We start from the raw sequence: 18,403 nt of genomic DNA on the forward strand, positions 1-18,403 counted from the left end.
CCAGCGATAAGGCAGAGGTGGTGAACCTTGTGCTCTCAATCTAGCAAATTCTTCTTTGGAGTACAGTACTGCTGCTGGTACATGGCGCGCGCTGTCCTTGCTCTGAGCCATCGAAGGTGAATCCAGGGCACTGCCTTTAGCAGCTTGCGATTTTGCTTGATTTCCGTCACTGTTAGCAAAGCTGGCACTTCCACTGAGGTGGCTTTTACCCGACCGAAAAGGGTGCAGCAGCGCTAGTCGTCTGTGCTTTGCAATAGCTTTTACCCCCTCAGGCTACAGAGCTGCAGTGAGTGCGTCTGCACAGGTGTTGGCCGTGAGCGGCTGTCCTGGGGGCAACTCCCCAGAGCTGGGGAGTCTGTGTAATACAGCAATTCCTACTCTGGTTGTACCCAGTGCGGTTTGATGGACTCCCTTACAACCTGATAAGCTGGCTAGCGAGTGTCTCTGAACGGTGGGCAGAGTATCAGCTACATGAATAGAGTACAAAGCTGTTTGAGGTCACCGGTGTTCTTTTATCTGGTTTACAGGCTCTGTAGCTGCTGCTATTAGATATAGGAAGAAAATGCTTCTTTGTCATGGGATATTTTACATTCTAAACAACACCTTGTTTGGGTGGGGTTTGTTTTGTTTTGTTTCGTGTTTAATGTAGTGTTTCTGAAGGGGATCCTGGCAGTAAGTATGAGCCACCAGCCTGAGCAGTTCTTTTGTACCGATGCTTTTGAATCTGTGTCTGTGTTAGCGTATTTCCTAGGGAAGTAGCCGAGACAGGATTATTCACACCTCAGATTAAATTTATTTATTTTATTAGCAGCAGCTTCAGTATCTCCAATTTTCAGCACTTGGTGAAGATGCAGAATTTGCTTTTTTGCGAGAAAGCCTTCGTGTGTGTTTCCATGTGTGAATCTTGTTTCCATGGCATCAACCTTTAAGCTTGAGAAGCATTGGTGGGAGCATTAGCCAGTGAATAGGCATTAGGAACCAGCCCTGCTCCCATGTAGGGCTCTGACTTGTGGTGAGGATAATGACACGGGATATGGTGATGATTTATGCATTGTAATAGTCAGGGCTTAAAGCTTTGCCTGTCTGCAATATTGTGGAATAGAAGACTTGATGCAATCCTGCTAGTGCTCTTGCAAAGGCATTGCTTTTCCTGCTGCTTTGCCTTGATTTTTCTGAAGATGAGGCCATGCTGGACTGTGCTGTGGCTTGAATTATTTTTCTTGCCCTGTTTTCCCAAATGCTTTAATGTCTTGGCTAAGCACCTCTATCCTAAAGAGTCTGTTTTGTCTTCCTTGCCATTGTTGTGTTAGGATGGCAGTGACCAAACATTTTCATGTCACAGTTGTGGTGCAGGTACATCATGAGTAGTAGTGATTGCAGTATTTATTCGTAACACAATTGCTCAAGCTAGTCTGTCTGTCAGTCTTGGGCATCTCTTTTCCAGTAAATGCTCAAGCACAGTGAGCCAAGTACAAGGACTGTTTTGCTAACTTCCATGGTTTTATGTTATGCAGACATTGAGGTGATTGTAGCAGTTTCTCTGGCGGTAAAAACTATAAAGTTATGCACTCACAAAACCATATAAAATTTGATGGTATGGACTTCTATTTTTTTATATATAATTGAGCATATACTTCTGTTTTATATTTTATCTTTATATATATAATATATATCTTTTATATATATTAAATCTACTTTTAAGAAGTAGAAGAATGTGTTTATTAATTTTCTCCAGCTCAGTAGTACGTGTAATGGGCAAGTAGGTGCAAGACCTAATGGATACATGAACTGGATACAGAATTTTGAGGGGATTGCTTGTGTTTTGATTTAAAACTTGAGGGCACTCAGCAGAGTAACCTGGTGTAAGATGATGTCTATATTACATCAGACAATTATGCCAGCAGTGACACTGCAAAAGAATTCGGTGGGAGAAACAAACCCTTGCAGTAAGGCTGCGGGCTGCTCTCAGTGTTTGTGTTACCATCATTTGTGAAGAATTTAGGAAAGTTTAGTGAGTGATACTACATGATATATGCTAAAGCAACTTAAACATCTGACATGTGCACAGCAGCTGCAAAGAAGAAAGAAAAATACATTGGCTATGAGTTCGCTTTGAAAAGAAATTCATAACTGATTTCCATCACTAATGAATGAGCTTGTGAGAAAATGTTTTCATTGGTTTCTTTTTTTCTGCAGCTTTAAAAAATTAAACCAGCCTGCTGCTAATAGAAGAGTTGAGTTCTATGGTATTTTTTCTTCATTCTAGACAAATGACCATAGGGATCCTATCGCTTCAGGTTTATCACACTGAGCCTGTATACTTTGTGCAGTTTTTCAGGGATCATCTGGAAAAACAGTATAGATAAGAGAAACGGAGATCCTCGTTGCCCTTCTGATTCCCAGCTGTCTCTATATGGCTCTGATCTTGCAAAGGCTTAATCTGTGTTTGCTCTATGCCCATGAATAGTCTTGTTGGATCCAGTGGATGTTGTCAAGGGTGTGATGTTTTTGCAGAATTGTGGCTAGTCTTGCTCCTGAGGATTGAAATGTCAGTGGTGACTGTATTTTGAAAAGAAAATGCCTGTTTATTAACAAAACAAGCAAACATGCCCTCCTGCCACTAAGCCCCTAAGTGAGCCTACGAATGAAAATTCGTTTAAAAGTGAGAACACTTCAACCTTGATTTTTGCATCCTACAAACTGTAGTTGTTTGTTTCAGGTTAATTTTTAATTTCCTGTCATAATGGTGGTTGTCTTCATACTGGTAAGCGGGGTTTTTTTAATTCATTCATACTTCTTTTTCAGATCGCATGTGGCTCAGAGCATAATCTGGCAGTAGTTGGTAAGTAGCTTAATTTTATATCAAATCCTCTCACCTTTTTTTCATTTTGAAGTAGCACAAGATGAAAGAAAAACATGCACATCTTACATACTGAGTGATTAAGGGCACTGTGTGCAGCTGAAAGGAGGAAAGTAACATATAGATGTGGAAGATAGAAGAAGAGAAACGGGTAGCATAAATGGTGATGATGAAAAGGTGCCCTCATTGACCAGCCCCAGTAAGGAAAGAGGGGTTGATGGATGTAACAGCAAAATACATCTGCAAAGTGCTACAGCCTGTTTTAGAATGGAGCTGTTGCAATCATTTAAGCCGCAGATTCAGAGTAGCATCTAAACTTGAAGCTGGTCAAAAGTATCTTTGTTTAACATGGAAATTTTCAATGAAAAAAATCCTGGATCTTTTGTTGTTCAAAGCTTGGAAAAATCTTCAAAATGTCAGTCATGGTAGTCAGGTTCTTCAGTGCATCTTAGTATAATGCAGCTGCTGTAGTAATGATGAAAGTACTAGGAAGCTAATGTTGGTGGAAAAATTGAATTTTGTGTACTAGTTTCAGGAACAATCAGATTCTTGCTTTCATGTGATGAGTTGATAACTGAAGTTTGATACGTCATTGCTGCTATTTATAATTACATGTTTAAGAACATTTTTAACTGTAGTTTTTCTGATGCTTTATAAAGGAGGTCAGCATAATTATCCCCATTAATAAACAGGGTGAGAGATGAAGAAAGGAATTCCATGCTAATCAGAGCTGGAAATGAAACAGTCTTCTAAGGTTCAGGCCAGCACTCCATCCACATAGACATTTTTGATTGCCATGACTGATGCATTGGGATGTTAAGTGAAGAATTTCTTTGATTTTTCCTAAGCGTGGTGTGACAGGTGTGGAAAAACCAGCTATTTGTTATCCAACCTGCATTACATGTCCTAATTCTTAAGGTATCTATTTTAGCTTGGTGTCTTATCAGTTTCATTAACTGGCCACAGAGGTGGTGTTCTGTATATGTAGTATATTTCCATATACACTGTAGTATATTTTCTAATTATGCTTCTACAATTAAACCTTGTAGTGAACTTGTTAAGTTCTACTGAGTTTATGGCTGTCTCTAAGAAAAGATTTTCCCTTTACCTTCTCCCTGCTTGTTCAGTGTCACATGCCTGTATTAATTGTCAGGCTGGTGCTTCTGAATGTCAACTGAAGAGCAATCTGAAGAATCACATTGTGTTTCTTGCTGAATTGATGAAGTAAAAGTGTACTGCTAGCAGATTCCTCCAGTGTGCACGAAAGCAAAGCATCGAGTTTGAATAACCTTCTCTCTCCCTATGTCCTTTTAAGCTTTCTGCCTTCTAGGCAGAAATCTCTGGAAAAAATGGGTAGGGGAAGGAAATTCTAGAGGAAAGTTACAATAAACTAAGAACTTTGCATATGTAAAGAACATCATATGCCTGTCTAAGCTGTGTGCTGCACTCATTGAATTCAATGGGAAAATTATCAATGCTGGGAAGCTAGTCAATTTTATTTCAAGGACAACAGAGATGTGATGTTACTATTTTTTTTGAACTAAAGAACTACGATACATTTTATTCCTGAAATGAATTTTTACATGTGCTTTTAAAAGGTTGACTTTTTAGAACACTTTGTGGTAGGATTTCTTTGATCACTTGTCACTCTTGGTTCAAAGCTATCAACTGTTACATTCCTTTAAAGATATCACACAGATTTCCATAAATATGTCTACTTGATTGTACAATTTTCTAATAACTTATCATTCAAGCAGAGTTTATTGAGGACAACTATATCATCAGTTTCTTAATTAGTAAATGCTTGAGTGATTGATTTTTAGACTGAAATAACTCAAGTTCAATATGAAAGGTAAACTGAAAAGCAAGCCGCCTTTAACAGTATAATATTCAAGTCACTATTTCTGGTTGTATATACAAATGTGTTTGTGCTTTTTTTTTATTGCATCATCTTTTAAATAGAAACATTTTTAAAACAGAGAGGCTAGATTTATGATTCATTTCACAAATGCTGAAGTTGTATTCTAATCATCTTGCTGATGATACAAACTGATTTGTAGGGCTAGCAAGCAGTTAGTGTCTTCACGTTACTTTATATAGTCTGTATCCATTTGTACGGTGCAGTTATTTGAATTCTCTTTTCTTGCTTTCTTCTACTGAAGTCAGTGCAAAATTTGGCTGTTCTCTTCACTGATGGCACTGACTCCTTTTTTCATGGGTAAATTGGAAGAAATTCAGTTTTCAGTTGATCATGACGTAAATGTTTGATATAAAGGAAAAGGAGGTGTGGGATGTCTCCAAATATACCAACATTTCTAAACTTAGTGAGTTAAAAGTAATAATTAGTACATGAAAAACTGTAAACATCTTCACTTCTAGCTCTTGGTGAAAACACTTAAAATTTTGTTTTGGTTTGGTGTTGTCCTGTGATACTAATTCTAAAATTTGCAAGCATTGTAATATTTTTCACGTTTGTATGACTTTTCACTTGAAAACAAAAATCCATGCCTAATAAGAAAAAAACCTTGCACTTTTCACCTCAATCAAGGATTAATCATCGTGGAAGCCAGCCTATTCTTGATTTAAAAAAAGGAATAGTTATTTAATAAATGCTGTATAACATCTCACATCTGAAAAACATCTTCCAACACTGAAAACTGTGTATGTACTTACTGAGCACAGCAAAGGCTGGCTTTTCAACCTGAATACAATAGCCACACTGTGTAGCACTGAACTTCATGATATTAAGACAGAATCTTTCAACGATTGAAATACACAATGGAACTAAATCACAGTGACAAAATTGAGCTTTTCCAGGTTTGGGAGTCTATAGTGTTTTCAACACTGAAAAAGTGAGGAGTCAACACTGAAAAAGTGGGGAGGTTTGATTCTTACCCTAAAAAGCATGTGACTAAAAATGGTATTTATGTAGAAGGCTCTTATCAAGTTCCTACCCACTCCCCACTAAGAATTTGAACCTTTCTTTTAAAAGAGAATACTTACCCTTTAAGAGAACACTTAGCATGCCACATGCAGCTCATGCAATGCCTTGACTGTGCTGCAACCACAGGGAACAGGACAGAATGCCCTGAAGAGCCTCCAAATGCAAATGCCTTATTTTAATAAAAATTAAACACAGAAATTTTATTCAAGCCTCCTTGAAGTAGTAAAAAACCAAACACCCGCCTCTCCCCCCCCAACATTACAGGATTGACACTTTTATAGTCTGGGTCTCCCCAAACCTTGGTAAAGCATAATATCCCTTTTTGGTCTTGCTTTTAGCCGTTTTCTCAACCTGTATAAACCAATAAAAATTTTCTAAAAGAAAGGTACTGGAAGATGTGTAGGGAGAAGTGCTTATTTTAAAAACAGTTTTAAAAGCTTATTAGCTTCAGTTGAAGTCCATCTTTAAAGCAGCCTTCAAAGGGGAATTTGGGTCCCCTTTACTGTATGTTTATAAGCAGTTATTTCTCACCTGGTCTATGCATGCCTACAGTAGTGCAGTGGCTGATACCAAATCTAATTGGTGATTTTTCTGCTAATGTAACAGGTAACTTGGACACTTTAAGTGTTTTTGTGTGTTTGGAAGAGAAAGACATGGACCTTTCAAGTAAACATTTTCTTGTATGGTGTTTTGAAAGGGAAAAGTGTTTGGATGTATGGCTACTTCAAATAGTGCAAGTGGCTTTTCCTTGCACTTATATAGTCAGTGTGGTGAATTCTGACTGCTGCTCAGGGCAATGCTATTTTCTTGCATGGAGGATTTAAAACCTTCAGTGAGACAGACCACAAATCCTGGCTTTGATACCACTGTGTAGTGGATCACCGCAAGGGCACTGTCAGTGCAGGTGATGGTGGTGCAGCAGTGTTCACAAGAAGAAATTGGACTTTGTGATTATTGTCATTGTGCGGTTACTCCCTTGTCTCTGTCTCCTTTGGACCTTTTTCTTTTCAGGTTAGCTACTTAGCACTGCTTTTCCCTGTGCGTAATGGTGGTGGAGAGGGCACTGTGTAATTAATGTTATAACAACAACAAAAAAAGCCCTAAATGTCCAAGTTGGCCACCCAACCATAAGTGTGTTTTGCACACAGAAGCACAAGTGACATATGAGGAGACGAGTCCCTGTCTGATCACATTGAGCCCCATTTCAGTGTGTTCAATGCAACAGCATTTTCATACAACATTTTTAAAACCACTTCTCAACTTTCTGCTAAATAATAGGCCCTTCCAGAAAAGGGTTAGTTTTGTCTCCTGTTGCCTTTTTTGTTTGCTGTATTTTGGAATGTGTGATCTGTTTCAAGATCAAGTTAAATCCAGTTGGCGGCGGGTCACAAGTGGTGTTCCCCAGGGCTCAATACCGGGGCCAGTTCTGTTTAATATCTTTATCAATGATCTGGATGAGGGGATCAAGTGCACCCTCAGCAAGTTTGCGGATGACACCAGGTTGGGAGGGAGGCTTGATCTGCTCGAGGGTAGGAAGGCTCTACAGAGAGATCTGGACAGGCTGGATCGATGGGCTGAGGCCAACTGTATGAGGTTCAACAAGGCCAAGTGCCGGGTCCTGCACTTGGGTCACAACGACCCCATGCAGCGCTACAGGCTTGGGGAAGAGTGGCTGGAAAGCTGCCCAGCGGAAAAGGACCTGGGGGTGCTGGTTGACAGCCGGCTGAATATGAGCCAGCAGTGTGCCCAGGTGGCCAAGAAGGCCAACGGCATCCTGGCCTGTATCAGAAATAGTGTGGCCAGCAGGAGCAGGGAGGTGGTTGTTCCCCTGTACTCGGCACTGGTGAGGCTGCACCTGGGATACCGTGTTCAGTTTTGGGCCCCTCACTACAGGAAAGACATTGAGGTGCTGGAGCGTGTCCAGAGAAGGGCAACCGAGTTGGTGAGGGGCCTGGAGCACAAGTCTCATGAGGAGCGGCTGAGGGAACTGGGGTTGTTTAGCCTGGAGAAAAGGAGGCTGAGGGGAGACCTTATCGCTCTCTACAACTACCTGAAAGGGGGTTGTAGTGAGGTGGGTGCTGGTCTCTTCTGTCAGGTGCCTGGAGACAGGATGAGAGGAAATGGCTTCAAGTTGTGCCAGGGGAGGTTTAGGGTGGATATTAGGAAAAATTTCTTTACTGAGAGGGTTGTCAGGCATTGGAACAGACTGCCCAGGGAAGTGGTTGAGTCACCATCCCTGGAGGTATTCAAAAAGCACATAGGCAAGGCACTCCATAACATGGTTTAGTGTGCATGGTTGATGGTTGGACTCAATGATCTTGAAGGTCTTTTCCAACCTAAATGATTCTATGATTCTATTCTAAGATTGTCTTCTCTGTGGCTCATGTTCAACCACTGTTGTAAATATCATGACATGGGCATTCACATCCGTCTGAAGCTGCAATTCATCCAGCTGGAGGGTAAACAGTAATACTAAATTTGATAGAAGAACAGTCTTTGTAGAGGAAATTAGGATAAAACATCCCTCCACTCAAATGGTTGGTTGTGCTTTAAATGCTCTGATCTAAAGTGTGTGGTAGTGTTAGAGGAGCAGTAAAAGAATTATTATTCCATGATGTGTTAAAATTTGTTCCTTATGTTCTTGTACTAGAAGAACATAGTAATAATGAGCTGGAAGACAAATGTCATCAAAGTTATATCACTTTTAGGGAGCTGGTGATTACGGTCCTAGAATGGTGGTGGTGCTGCTAATGGCATCTCAAACACTTTGGTTCCACATTTTGTAATAAGCAAGCTGAAGGGTTCTTACATGGGGACCCACTACCTCTTAATTAACAAGGTCACTTTCTTTTAGTGAAGTTCCATGATTCCAACTAAATTATTGTATAAAGCATCAGTTGAGGAAGTACTGTAACAAATTATGAAAGGCATATTTCTATGGCAGAGTGAGCACCAATGGGGAGAGGAGACTGTGCAGGCTGATGGATGGATCTCTGTGTTATGCTGACAGTATTATTTAGATGTTCACAGCAGCCCTACAAAGTGGCAGATGCAGTCATGTGTCTGACATTCAGTCCCAGGGGACTTGGCAGTCTGTCATAAAGAGAAGAATCATAAATTCTCTTTCTTACTTTTTGTATTGCTGTAGTATTTGGAGGAATCTTCAGCATACGCAGTGGAGGGCACTGATGTTCAGCAAGGAGCCTCAGTCTGCTAGTCTATTGCTTTATTTATTATGCATGAAAAATCCCAGTGCAACCAGGGTCTCTATTGTAAAGGTTTCCTGGCAGACCAGCATGGAGTCATGTTGCAGCACGCTGTCTCTTTGCATTGCAGCACTAATCACATTCTCTGCTTATTAAAGGGCACCTGGCAAGACTTTGAGTAACCATCACTGTTGTCATTTTCATGGGGGTTTTATGTTGGCCTTCTAAATTTGTTCTCTGGCAGAGCCATTTTGTATGTCATTTAGCTCTTAATGTGGCTTTGTCTGTTAAAATAGCTCTTCGAAATATAAACTGCTTTGGTTATATTAGTTGTGAAAAAGCAGCCTTGCTCATGTCATTAGCTGAGCACCTGTCTGAGTGCTTTCTACAGAGCTAGATACAGATCTGACATCACAGTTTTCCTGTCATGTTTAGATACAGTGAGCCCTAACAGTGCTGTTCAAATGTCTTTTCGCTTTGTGTTTCTTTTCCATAGACTATTTCATGCTCCAGGCAAACTAATTGTTCCTCTGGTAAGATAGAAGCTGAAAATGAATTTCAAATGTGTGATTTTTTGTGATTTTCAGCAAGTTAAACTCACAAAATCTGATCCTCTGATCTCTTTGAGCTTCTTTTCCAAGGGCTAGTGGGAAGCCAGGCTGCCAACTATTTTATGAATTTGTGGGTGTAAGGTGATGAGGAGAGAAATGAGGAAATGCTAATTTGAGCATTTGGGAAAAGCTTTCTGATGGGGCTAAAAAAAGTTTTCTATCAACCAAAATATCTAAAGTCAGTGGCCACCGGTTATAGGAAAGGGAGGATATTTTGCTGTGAAAAGCTAATTAGATCCACAGGAAAAAACTGCATCATATTGACCCCTAGATAGAAACTTCAGAGTTTAGGATAAGATCTGGCTGTACTGCATCTTCTATGACTGAAATGAAGCCTAGATTTTACAGCTACCTTCTCTTTCAGGCTTTGTCACTGTACTGATGCATGTTTTGGGCAATTTGACTCTGCAGAATGCTTTGTTCATCTTCCTCTCTTCTCTGTGTGGCTTGTCAATTTAGATTGTGAAATCTTTGGAATAAAAACTGTCTTTTAGTGTCTTTTAGCACTGCCTAGCACAATGGGACCTGATTTTATTTATTTTTTTTTTAATACTGCATTACAACTAATAATAGTTGCAATCACTTTCCTTCCCCTCAGAGAGGAAATTTTAAAATATAATTAATCTTGGTGTGTGTGTCTCTATCATAATTTATATCATTTGGCATATAAACAGGTAATAATGCAGTGCTTGTCATATTGTTTACAGTGTGGTTTCCTGTCGTTACCAGGTACAGAGCTGCCTAGGCTCTGAAAATAAAAGCTGTTATTTTTCTGTACAAAAAGCTCACAGTTCTTGTAAAATTTTTAATTGAACTTTACATATCACTGTGGTGTCAGCTTATAGTTTATCTAGAGTTGAGCTTTTGTGCACTGTCATTATGTTTCCTGCAAGACACCATATCACATCTGCAGGGATAATTCCTCTGTGTCAAGAACCCTGCAAAAGATGGGTAAGAGGCAAGCATGCAGTATTAACCTCTGGTGACAGCTAAAAACTATCAAGCTGGAACTATGAGTGGCAGTTAGAGGAGATAATTGTTATAGGAAGCTAGCAAACAACCAGGAAATGCTACCAAGCAAGCATTTCACTTGAAGCAGAATGAGTAGAGAGGTCTTGCTTGCAGGTATTTGTGAAAAGGAAAAGTCGTTCCACCTGGTTTTAGAAAATTATGGAGGGTGGGAAGACTTAAGAGTAGGAGCTGCAGTACAGATGCATGCAATCCTTTGTCAGAGGGTTCACTGGATGGATACTAAGTATTTAGAAAACAAATTAGATTTTTATCATATTTGTTTACTCACGGGCTTTAAGCGGAGCAATTACTTTAAAGTAGAAGAAAAATACATCCGATATATCTAAGGCATGTTTATCTTAATTTTCAAGAAACCAAACAGGAGTAACAAAAATAGTCACCCTTGCTCACGAAGAGAGATTGAGTGTTTGTTGGCTATAAAATGAAATAAAAGGATGGACAAATGTCTGGCTTCAGGGAGTCATCTAGAGCACATACGAGAGATGCTCACCGAAGTAAAAACACAAGGTCAGCAAAGCAGCTGAAAGCACTTGGAAGTGCAACAAATTATGGCTTCAGTACTATCCTACTGAGCAATGCCTAAGTAAGCTGTGCTGATGATTCTGGGTTCTGTACATGTTACAACCTCAACACTTAAACTTTTAAGTGTATCGTTGAGTAGAAATTTGTACCTTGAGGGTTGACAGGAGGGAAAGGTGGTTTATATTTAGAAAGCTGGCATGAGGAGTACCCTTACTGTGCTGTGGGATTTGTGGCTCTGCAGGAGTGAATGTCTTGCTGTACAGCCTTGGGTTGACTGCCACATGTTTGTGTGTACTCACTATCCAGCTCCTTTATGGAGCACTAAGACATTTTTCTGTCAGTGCACAAATAAATATGTGTGACCTAGCTTAGTTGGTTACATGTAATAAGTGAATAATTTCTGAAGCTTTTTTCTTCTGATATTTTTTGTGTGTGTGTCTTACTAACACTATCTTAAATACTCTAGGTAGCTTTCTGCTTAATTAAAACATCTGAAGTAGGGATTTTTTTGAACATTTGAGATTGGCTTGACAATGAGTTGGAGTTTTTCAGAAATGCACATTTCAAAGTCATCTTTGCTGCCCAATTTTTGGATTTTACAATGCATTTTGTTCACATTCTTCAACTGCGCTCTTTTAGTTATGAAGGTCAGAAAAATCTTTTAAAAACTAAAGCTGAAAGCAGAGATGCTGACAGTGACATAGGTCTGAGAGATGATGCTGTATATAACCACATAATTGCAAGGCTGGTGATGAAACAGGGACATTTCTGGGACAATACACGTATCCCTCACATGGTTGTAATTGCAGAGGACTAAATGCACGCATCAGAGCAGGCTTCTTGAAGCTTTTGTAAACCAAGATTGATGGGGAATTGTTCCTCCAGGTTTCCATAAGGGCAGATCCTCTTTTCCCACTTTAGGAATTAGGACTTTGAACTTGAAGGTAGCAGAAATTGTAGTGGAGAAATCTGGAGGTATTAGCTGGCAAGCAAGATTGTTTTTCTTACTAATAACAAAGAAGCAGCCATTCAAGCTTGCAAGCCCAGAGAAACATTCAGGGTAAAAATAAAGCATTTTATTAAAAACCATTGGCTTTAGAGAGGTGAGTATTTAAAAAAATATTAGGGAAAAAAAGTCAAACCAGAGATGAAAGTTGGCATATTTGTAAAAATTACCCTTTACTTGTCCTTGCTTTCTGAACTTGTTTCACTCAAACACTTCTTTATGTAAGGGAAGTAACAAAGTAATTAAAATAGAAAATGCTTTTGAGACTCATTTCACTGTTGTGCTTTTTCCTGTGCTTTTTGCAGAGTCTCTGACGAGCAACCAGGCTAAACCAGGACTTTTATTATTTCTGAGAAATGTCTTTGCCTCATTTTATTTTTAGATTGTCGGGCTTATTTGAACAGTGAGAAAGCGAGAAGGACTGAAAGCTATACTGAACAGGGCTTTAAGAGACATTTAACACAGCACATTTAACATTTCTTGCGGAGCAGCGAGAAGGGTTGATATATTCATGCTGATCAAGTAAATCAAACAGAAATCAGGTCAAGCATGTTATAGTTGTTTATGGCATAGTTTCAGACATAACTGTAGTTAGCAGGAGGCTGAATTAAGTGAGAGACTACTGCTACATATAAAGGTCTTGGTGCCCATCAGTCTTTGAGGACCAAAATGCCTGTATTACCTGTGTATTTGATTGTGGTAGCTCTAAACTTGCTAAAGATGGTAGCACACCTGTCAGTGTTCTTAAAAACAAATAAACCTAACCAACAACAACAGCCACAACAACGCCCCCCCAAACTGTAGTGATTTTAAAAAACAGTATGCTGAGTCCTTCTTGATAGATTTTTCAGATGAGATAGTGACATTTTCCCTAGCTTAATAAGCGTTCTGGCCTGCATACTCCTCCCCTCTACAAATCTAGTGGAATAATTACCTTGAGAAGATAATATATGATGTATTGATTCTGGCTTAAACATTGCTTGTGTATATTATAGCACTGATTTGCTAAATTAAATGTTTTCTAGGAAGGCCTTCACATGATGCCAGGAACTCATGTTATAGGCTTAGCTCTCTTCTCTCTGTCTTTTGTGCAGATTTAGCATCTTATTATATCCCTGCTCTCTAGTCTTGTATTGGAACAAATTACTAGATTACTATAAAGTGATTATGATGGGGAGCAGTAGCCCAAGGCAATAGGTGGAAGAGGTGAAACTGCCAAATCAGCTGATAAAGAGGACATGAAATCCAACGTTTAACTCTGCTCTTATTCATGGGTAATATTCACTTGCTATTTGTTTTTTACATGGCCTGTTCTGTGAGTGTGAGGTTCCACCCAGGGAGCCTGGCAACCATATTTGCTCTTTTGTACAACTTTTTTTGCAATATCTTCAGCCTGCTCACGTGATGCTGTACCACAGTGAAATTTCCAATGCTTATACCGGCTGTGAGAGTGACCTCCAGTGTTCTCTGTGGCCCTTCCTTTGGCCTTCCTACACCTGGGGTCCTCTGGGGAACTTCACAAAATGCAGCAGATATTTGCAGCAGAGTTTTGATATTATGTGACCTGCAGTGCTAGTGACTTAAAAATCTATAAGCTGTTCACAAATCTCCTATTATTCACCTTGTAAAAGAGAATGAGGCTGTTCTGTATACCCCAGAGTATCACTGCCAATGAGACATTCTGTAATTCAAGACACAATCCTCTTCTGATGAGTGAAGGACATACATGGCTAGAAGATTTCAGTTTCCATTTTTCTCAGTAGGAAAGAATTTCTGTCACTCAAGAACTTTGAATAGAAAGGATTCTGAACTTGATGAGCTTTCTTTTTTTTTCCTTGTGGATGATGCTCAGAACAACTTAAGAAAACATGGAGAAATTCTTCTATTGGGATACATCATTAATCATCTCCCCTTCCCCTTCTTTAGGCATTTTGCTATTAATTTTTTAAAATATTTACCCCATCATGACCTTGGTGACAAATTTGAGTTGCCAAGAGATTGAACAAGTAAGCAGATGCTTTGCTGTGAATGTTGAAGATATTAAACTGGAGGTTGTCTTCTGTATGCCTTTGATTTTCAGTGGCACCAGCTGCTATCTTGCTGAGTTGAGACATTGCAGATAATGGGCAGGATGACAAGCAACACAAATCCATATAGTAGTTTAATTCTGAGTAGGGAGCTCACTTGACTGGAAAGGGACATTTGCTTTCGCTTACAAACTTCCTATTTTTTTCCCCTGAACTGTTTCCTCCTGCATGTTTTCTCTTGTACTGTTTTTTTTTCAGTTCCGAACATTTCAAGGTCTTTTAAAATAGAATGAGAAGAAAGGTGTATCTCTTAAAGCCCTGCAACATGTACTTTTAAATGAGCACATGGGACGCTTGGTGTGTAATGTGTCAATGGTGAAAGATGTATGTATGCTCAAGGGGTAAGGACTGTTTTACAGTGTAGCCTGCTGAATTTCATTGTATTGACAGAATCTTGGTAGCTGTTACATTTGCCAACATGTGTATTTTTTATGATATTGATTTAATAAATGCTTACGTGCAACTCCTGTAAAACAAGTTGTTCTCTGTTTTTGATAGGAATAATTCATAATTTGTTACTGTTCCCAGCTGACCTACTATAGTAGATCAAATCTGTGACCTTTACTTCAAGGGGAGTTCTGTAACTGAGCCCTCCAAATGGGATTATTTCAGAAATCACAGTTGCATATGAATTTATCATGTTAATATGTGCTTCACATTGAACATGCAGGATGATGTGCTATGTAAGACAAATTTGTGGCACTCACTGGTTCTCTATGTTGTAGACCCAGTGCACAGGTAATTCTGGCCTTTTCCTAGAAGTAGATGTTTATTTAGGCAAGAAAAGTAAGTACTTTATGTCACTTTTGTGCAGAGGAGGGGAAGAGTGTCGCTAGTCTCTGTGCCTTACCATGAGTTGTTGGACAGCCCTCTCACTGTCTGATTTGTGGTCACTGAACATGACTTTAGTCTCCTCTGTTACAGCACTTTTTGGTGGGTAATGAAAGGATTCATACCAGAGGCAACTTTTAGACATGCTTATTTAACCTGGAGTCTTCCTTTAGTCCCAGTAGTGCAGTTCTCCTGTTCCTCTCCTATAGAGGAATGCCAGGCAGGAAGAAGGCAGCTGCAAGTCTCCCTGTGCCAGAATCGAGACATAATCAGGGTTGTTAGTCTATGCTGCTTTTTTGGTGCATCTGGACAGTCATAACCTTAATGCTCATGTCAATTTTTTTCTGTAGGCCCAAAATGTTAAAGGTGTCAGGGTTTGATATCCTTGCTGTTCTAAGACCACCGCTCACTCTATTTTTAAGCTTTTTGTATTGTTTTCGTGGTTTTTGTTTGGTTTGGGTGTCGCGGCCCCCCCCCGCCCGGAGACTTGTTTTGCCACCTACTAATGAAAGGAGGCAGGAATCCAAATATATTCTGCTTACATCCAAGCCTTGTGTTGCCTGCCATTTACAGCAGGAGTAGTGTGATGGTTTGCTGTCATTTAGATGTCACTCAGATTCCTTCAGTCTCGATAGTACACTGTTAATAAGTTAACTGTAAGGCAAGATTCTTCCTAGGTAAATTCTGAATACCTTAAAATAAAAAAGTCTGAATGCTACTGTATAGCTCTTGTAGATTTTTTGAATAAAGCAGCAGCCACTTTATTTTTTTTAAGCAGTGTAGTAAAGAAATCTTGTTCTGTTGACAAGTTCAGCATGAGTCTTGTGCAATACTTCTCTGTCTGCTTGGATCCTCCTCCTTCTCCCATCTGCCACCTTCTCACTCTAAGGAAAGGGAACTCCATTCTGTCAAAGCAAAGTGCCAATGAAAAATAGGGAAAGACTTTTAAGAGCAGCTTTTGGATGAGACCATTCACTGAAATCAAAACAAATATAATTACAGCTCTCTATAGTTTTGCCCTGCATACCTAGCAAAAGGTTAAGGCTAATGTGTAGTAAGATGCAGTCCCTCCAGTGAAGAATGCACGGTTTAAAAAGGCAGAAGAAAAAGAGGGAAGTAGAAGGGCAGAATCATTTACTAATGCCTGTGATCGGTGCTCCATGGCAACATATTCCTTGCAAGTAACATAAATACCTATTAAGGAAAGGGATTCCCCAGCAAGCAAAATTAAATGCCAGAAATTGAACAAGAGTGTGGTTGGTTTTTTTTTTTTCTCTCTAGGTAATTAGAGTAGCTACTGTTAAAGTATCATAATTGAAATGGATGCTCTATAACTCTTCTGAACTATGAGATGTACCTCATTTTGAGGTATCCCACTTCAGAGGCTGTATATTTCTGTATGTTTACAGTTACTTGCTTTCTCATGCTTTCTGAAGTTGTTGCTTTCTAACTTTGAGGATAGCTTCCCTCTGCAAAGATCTTTTGGCTGCTTCTGCCTGAATGCTGACTCACAAATTCAGTGGGAGCAGTTAAAGCCTAAGAATGATAAACTTGTATTATTACAGGAACTTTGTGCATTCATTTAACTCCCCAGGGCTGGAGGTCAAACCTGGTAATTGTCTTGACTAGAAACGAATGTGTTGAGTTTCACCCTAATCCTTAGGAAGCATATGTCCACAAGTGGCGATCTCTGCCCATAAGAGTTAAAGATTAGAGAATTTCAGGACTGGTTTTGATAGTTCAGCTTGAGATATCAAAGCACAGCAGCGCGGTCACTTACAAAATAATTATAGTAAATGTGCTTATGCTTTCTTTATGCCTGGAATTTCATTGGAAGATACTCAGTTGGATATCTGGGGCAAGGGCAGCAGAAATCAACAGGATTTTGTCTGCTGGAGATGCTGAGCCTGCAGGCTCCACAGCTGAGTGCTGAATGCACTGTGTGGTGTGTCTTAGGGAACTGAAACTGTGAGGTCCTGCTTGAGTCACCATGCCACGCTCCTGCTGCTGTGGGCACTCCACCTTACCCTCATCACACATTTGTTGGGTCCATGTGGCCATGAATTAGATGGTTTTCATTTCCTCTATTAATAGGCTGTTCTAGATCCACACTACTTGGCTGGCTGAAAGCTTGTTTTACTGTCCAGTGTAAAGTCTTGGGATATGTGCTCCTCTCCCCAACCCTAAAACCTAAGCAAAAATTCTAAGTCAATTTTGTGATCTCCTTACAGAAGGTGTAGGACAGGTATGGGAGGGATTATATAGGTGAGAAGTCTGTAGATACAACTTGTCTGAAGTCCAGTTTCTCTGCTTTATATAGTGGGATGACTTGTTTTCTTGTGTACTGGCTCCACAGAAAAAAAAGTCAGGCACAAAGCAAGTGTTTTATCCTGTGAAGAGCTGGTTTCCAGTCTGTTATATAGCACTGTAAAATAGTCTACTAAGCTGCATCAGTGCTGGATAGAAGATCAAGCCTGAAGTCAAGTTTCAATCATGTTGCAAGCTGTTAAACACCTGGCCAAGACAGTAAAATGTTGATGATGCTGCAGTACTGCAAAGCTGTAACTTGATGAATAAATGCTTTCTATAGTATGACACACCTCCATTTGGTATTCTGTACATGACGTGCAAAAATGAAAGGCATTTCTAGATGTAGAAGTTCAAAAAAATGGGTTTGTTCCCTTAATTTAAGCAAGCAAATGTTAAGCAGAAGTTGCTTCCATCTAACTAAATTTTGTCCCCTCGGTTTGGGGTAGATCTAATAGGTTCATTGTCTATCCCTAAATATAGAGAAACTATGCTGAAGGAAATTGCTGACAAAACAGTGCAAAAACATGTGGTACATTAGTATACAGTGGGAAAGTTAAGTTTGGATTGTGTGGTGCAATGATCTGTCTATATTTTTTTTTTTTTTTAATTTATTTTTTTTAAAGCTGTTCCATGGCTCAGAAAAGCTGGAGTTCAGCTGTTAGGCTGTCCCTAGCAAGAGTGATAGCTAAAAAGCTCCCATGGAATTGTGCCAAGTAAGTCTCTCTGGAAATGAACTTCACTTACTTCTAATCTAGTCAGCTGCCATCAGCAATTTATAACTGTAAGTATAACTTTAAGGCTTGATCTCTTTCAGAACTAGTGAACCTGTGCCTGGCAGCTTTAAAACATGGATGGTGCGTGTTGTCTTACTGCTCTGGCATGTTTCTGGTGTACACTTCCATGGTAAATGAGATGCGTGACACTTGCATGGGATCTGAGTGATTTCAGCCAAGACTTTTAGAGTTATTTTAAGATTATTAATTTTTTGTACACA

At 39.6% G+C, this 18,403-nt stretch overlaps 1 protein-coding gene across 9 annotated transcripts in view; it reads left to right on the forward strand.

Moving 5' to 3' along the window:
- Positions 1 to 18,403, forward strand: part of SERGEF (secretion regulating guanine nucleotide exchange factor) — a 168,843-nt gene that overhangs the window by 96,280 nt on the left and 54,160 nt on the right. For 4 of the 9 annotated variants that reach the window (XR_003926987.1, XM_030039613.1, XM_030039614.1 and 1 more), the window contains one exon: positions 2,806 to 2,842. The exons of 1 other annotated variant lie outside the window; for it this stretch is intronic. Coding sequence is in view for 6 of the 8 variants with exons in the window: in XM_030039613.1 (XP_029895473.1) it covers positions 2,806 to 2,842 (37 nt within the window). In the remaining 2 variants the exon portion in view is untranslated. 4 more of the 9 variants (XR_003926988.2, XM_030039618.1, XM_041129403.1 and 1 more) reach the window with 4 other exon arrangements.

This window comes from Aquila chrysaetos, chromosome 16 (assembly GCF_900496995.4).
Source record: "Aquila chrysaetos chrysaetos chromosome 16, bAquChr1.4, whole genome shotgun sequence".
Lineage (NCBI taxonomy): Eukaryota > Metazoa > Chordata > Aves > Accipitriformes > Accipitridae > Aquila > Aquila chrysaetos.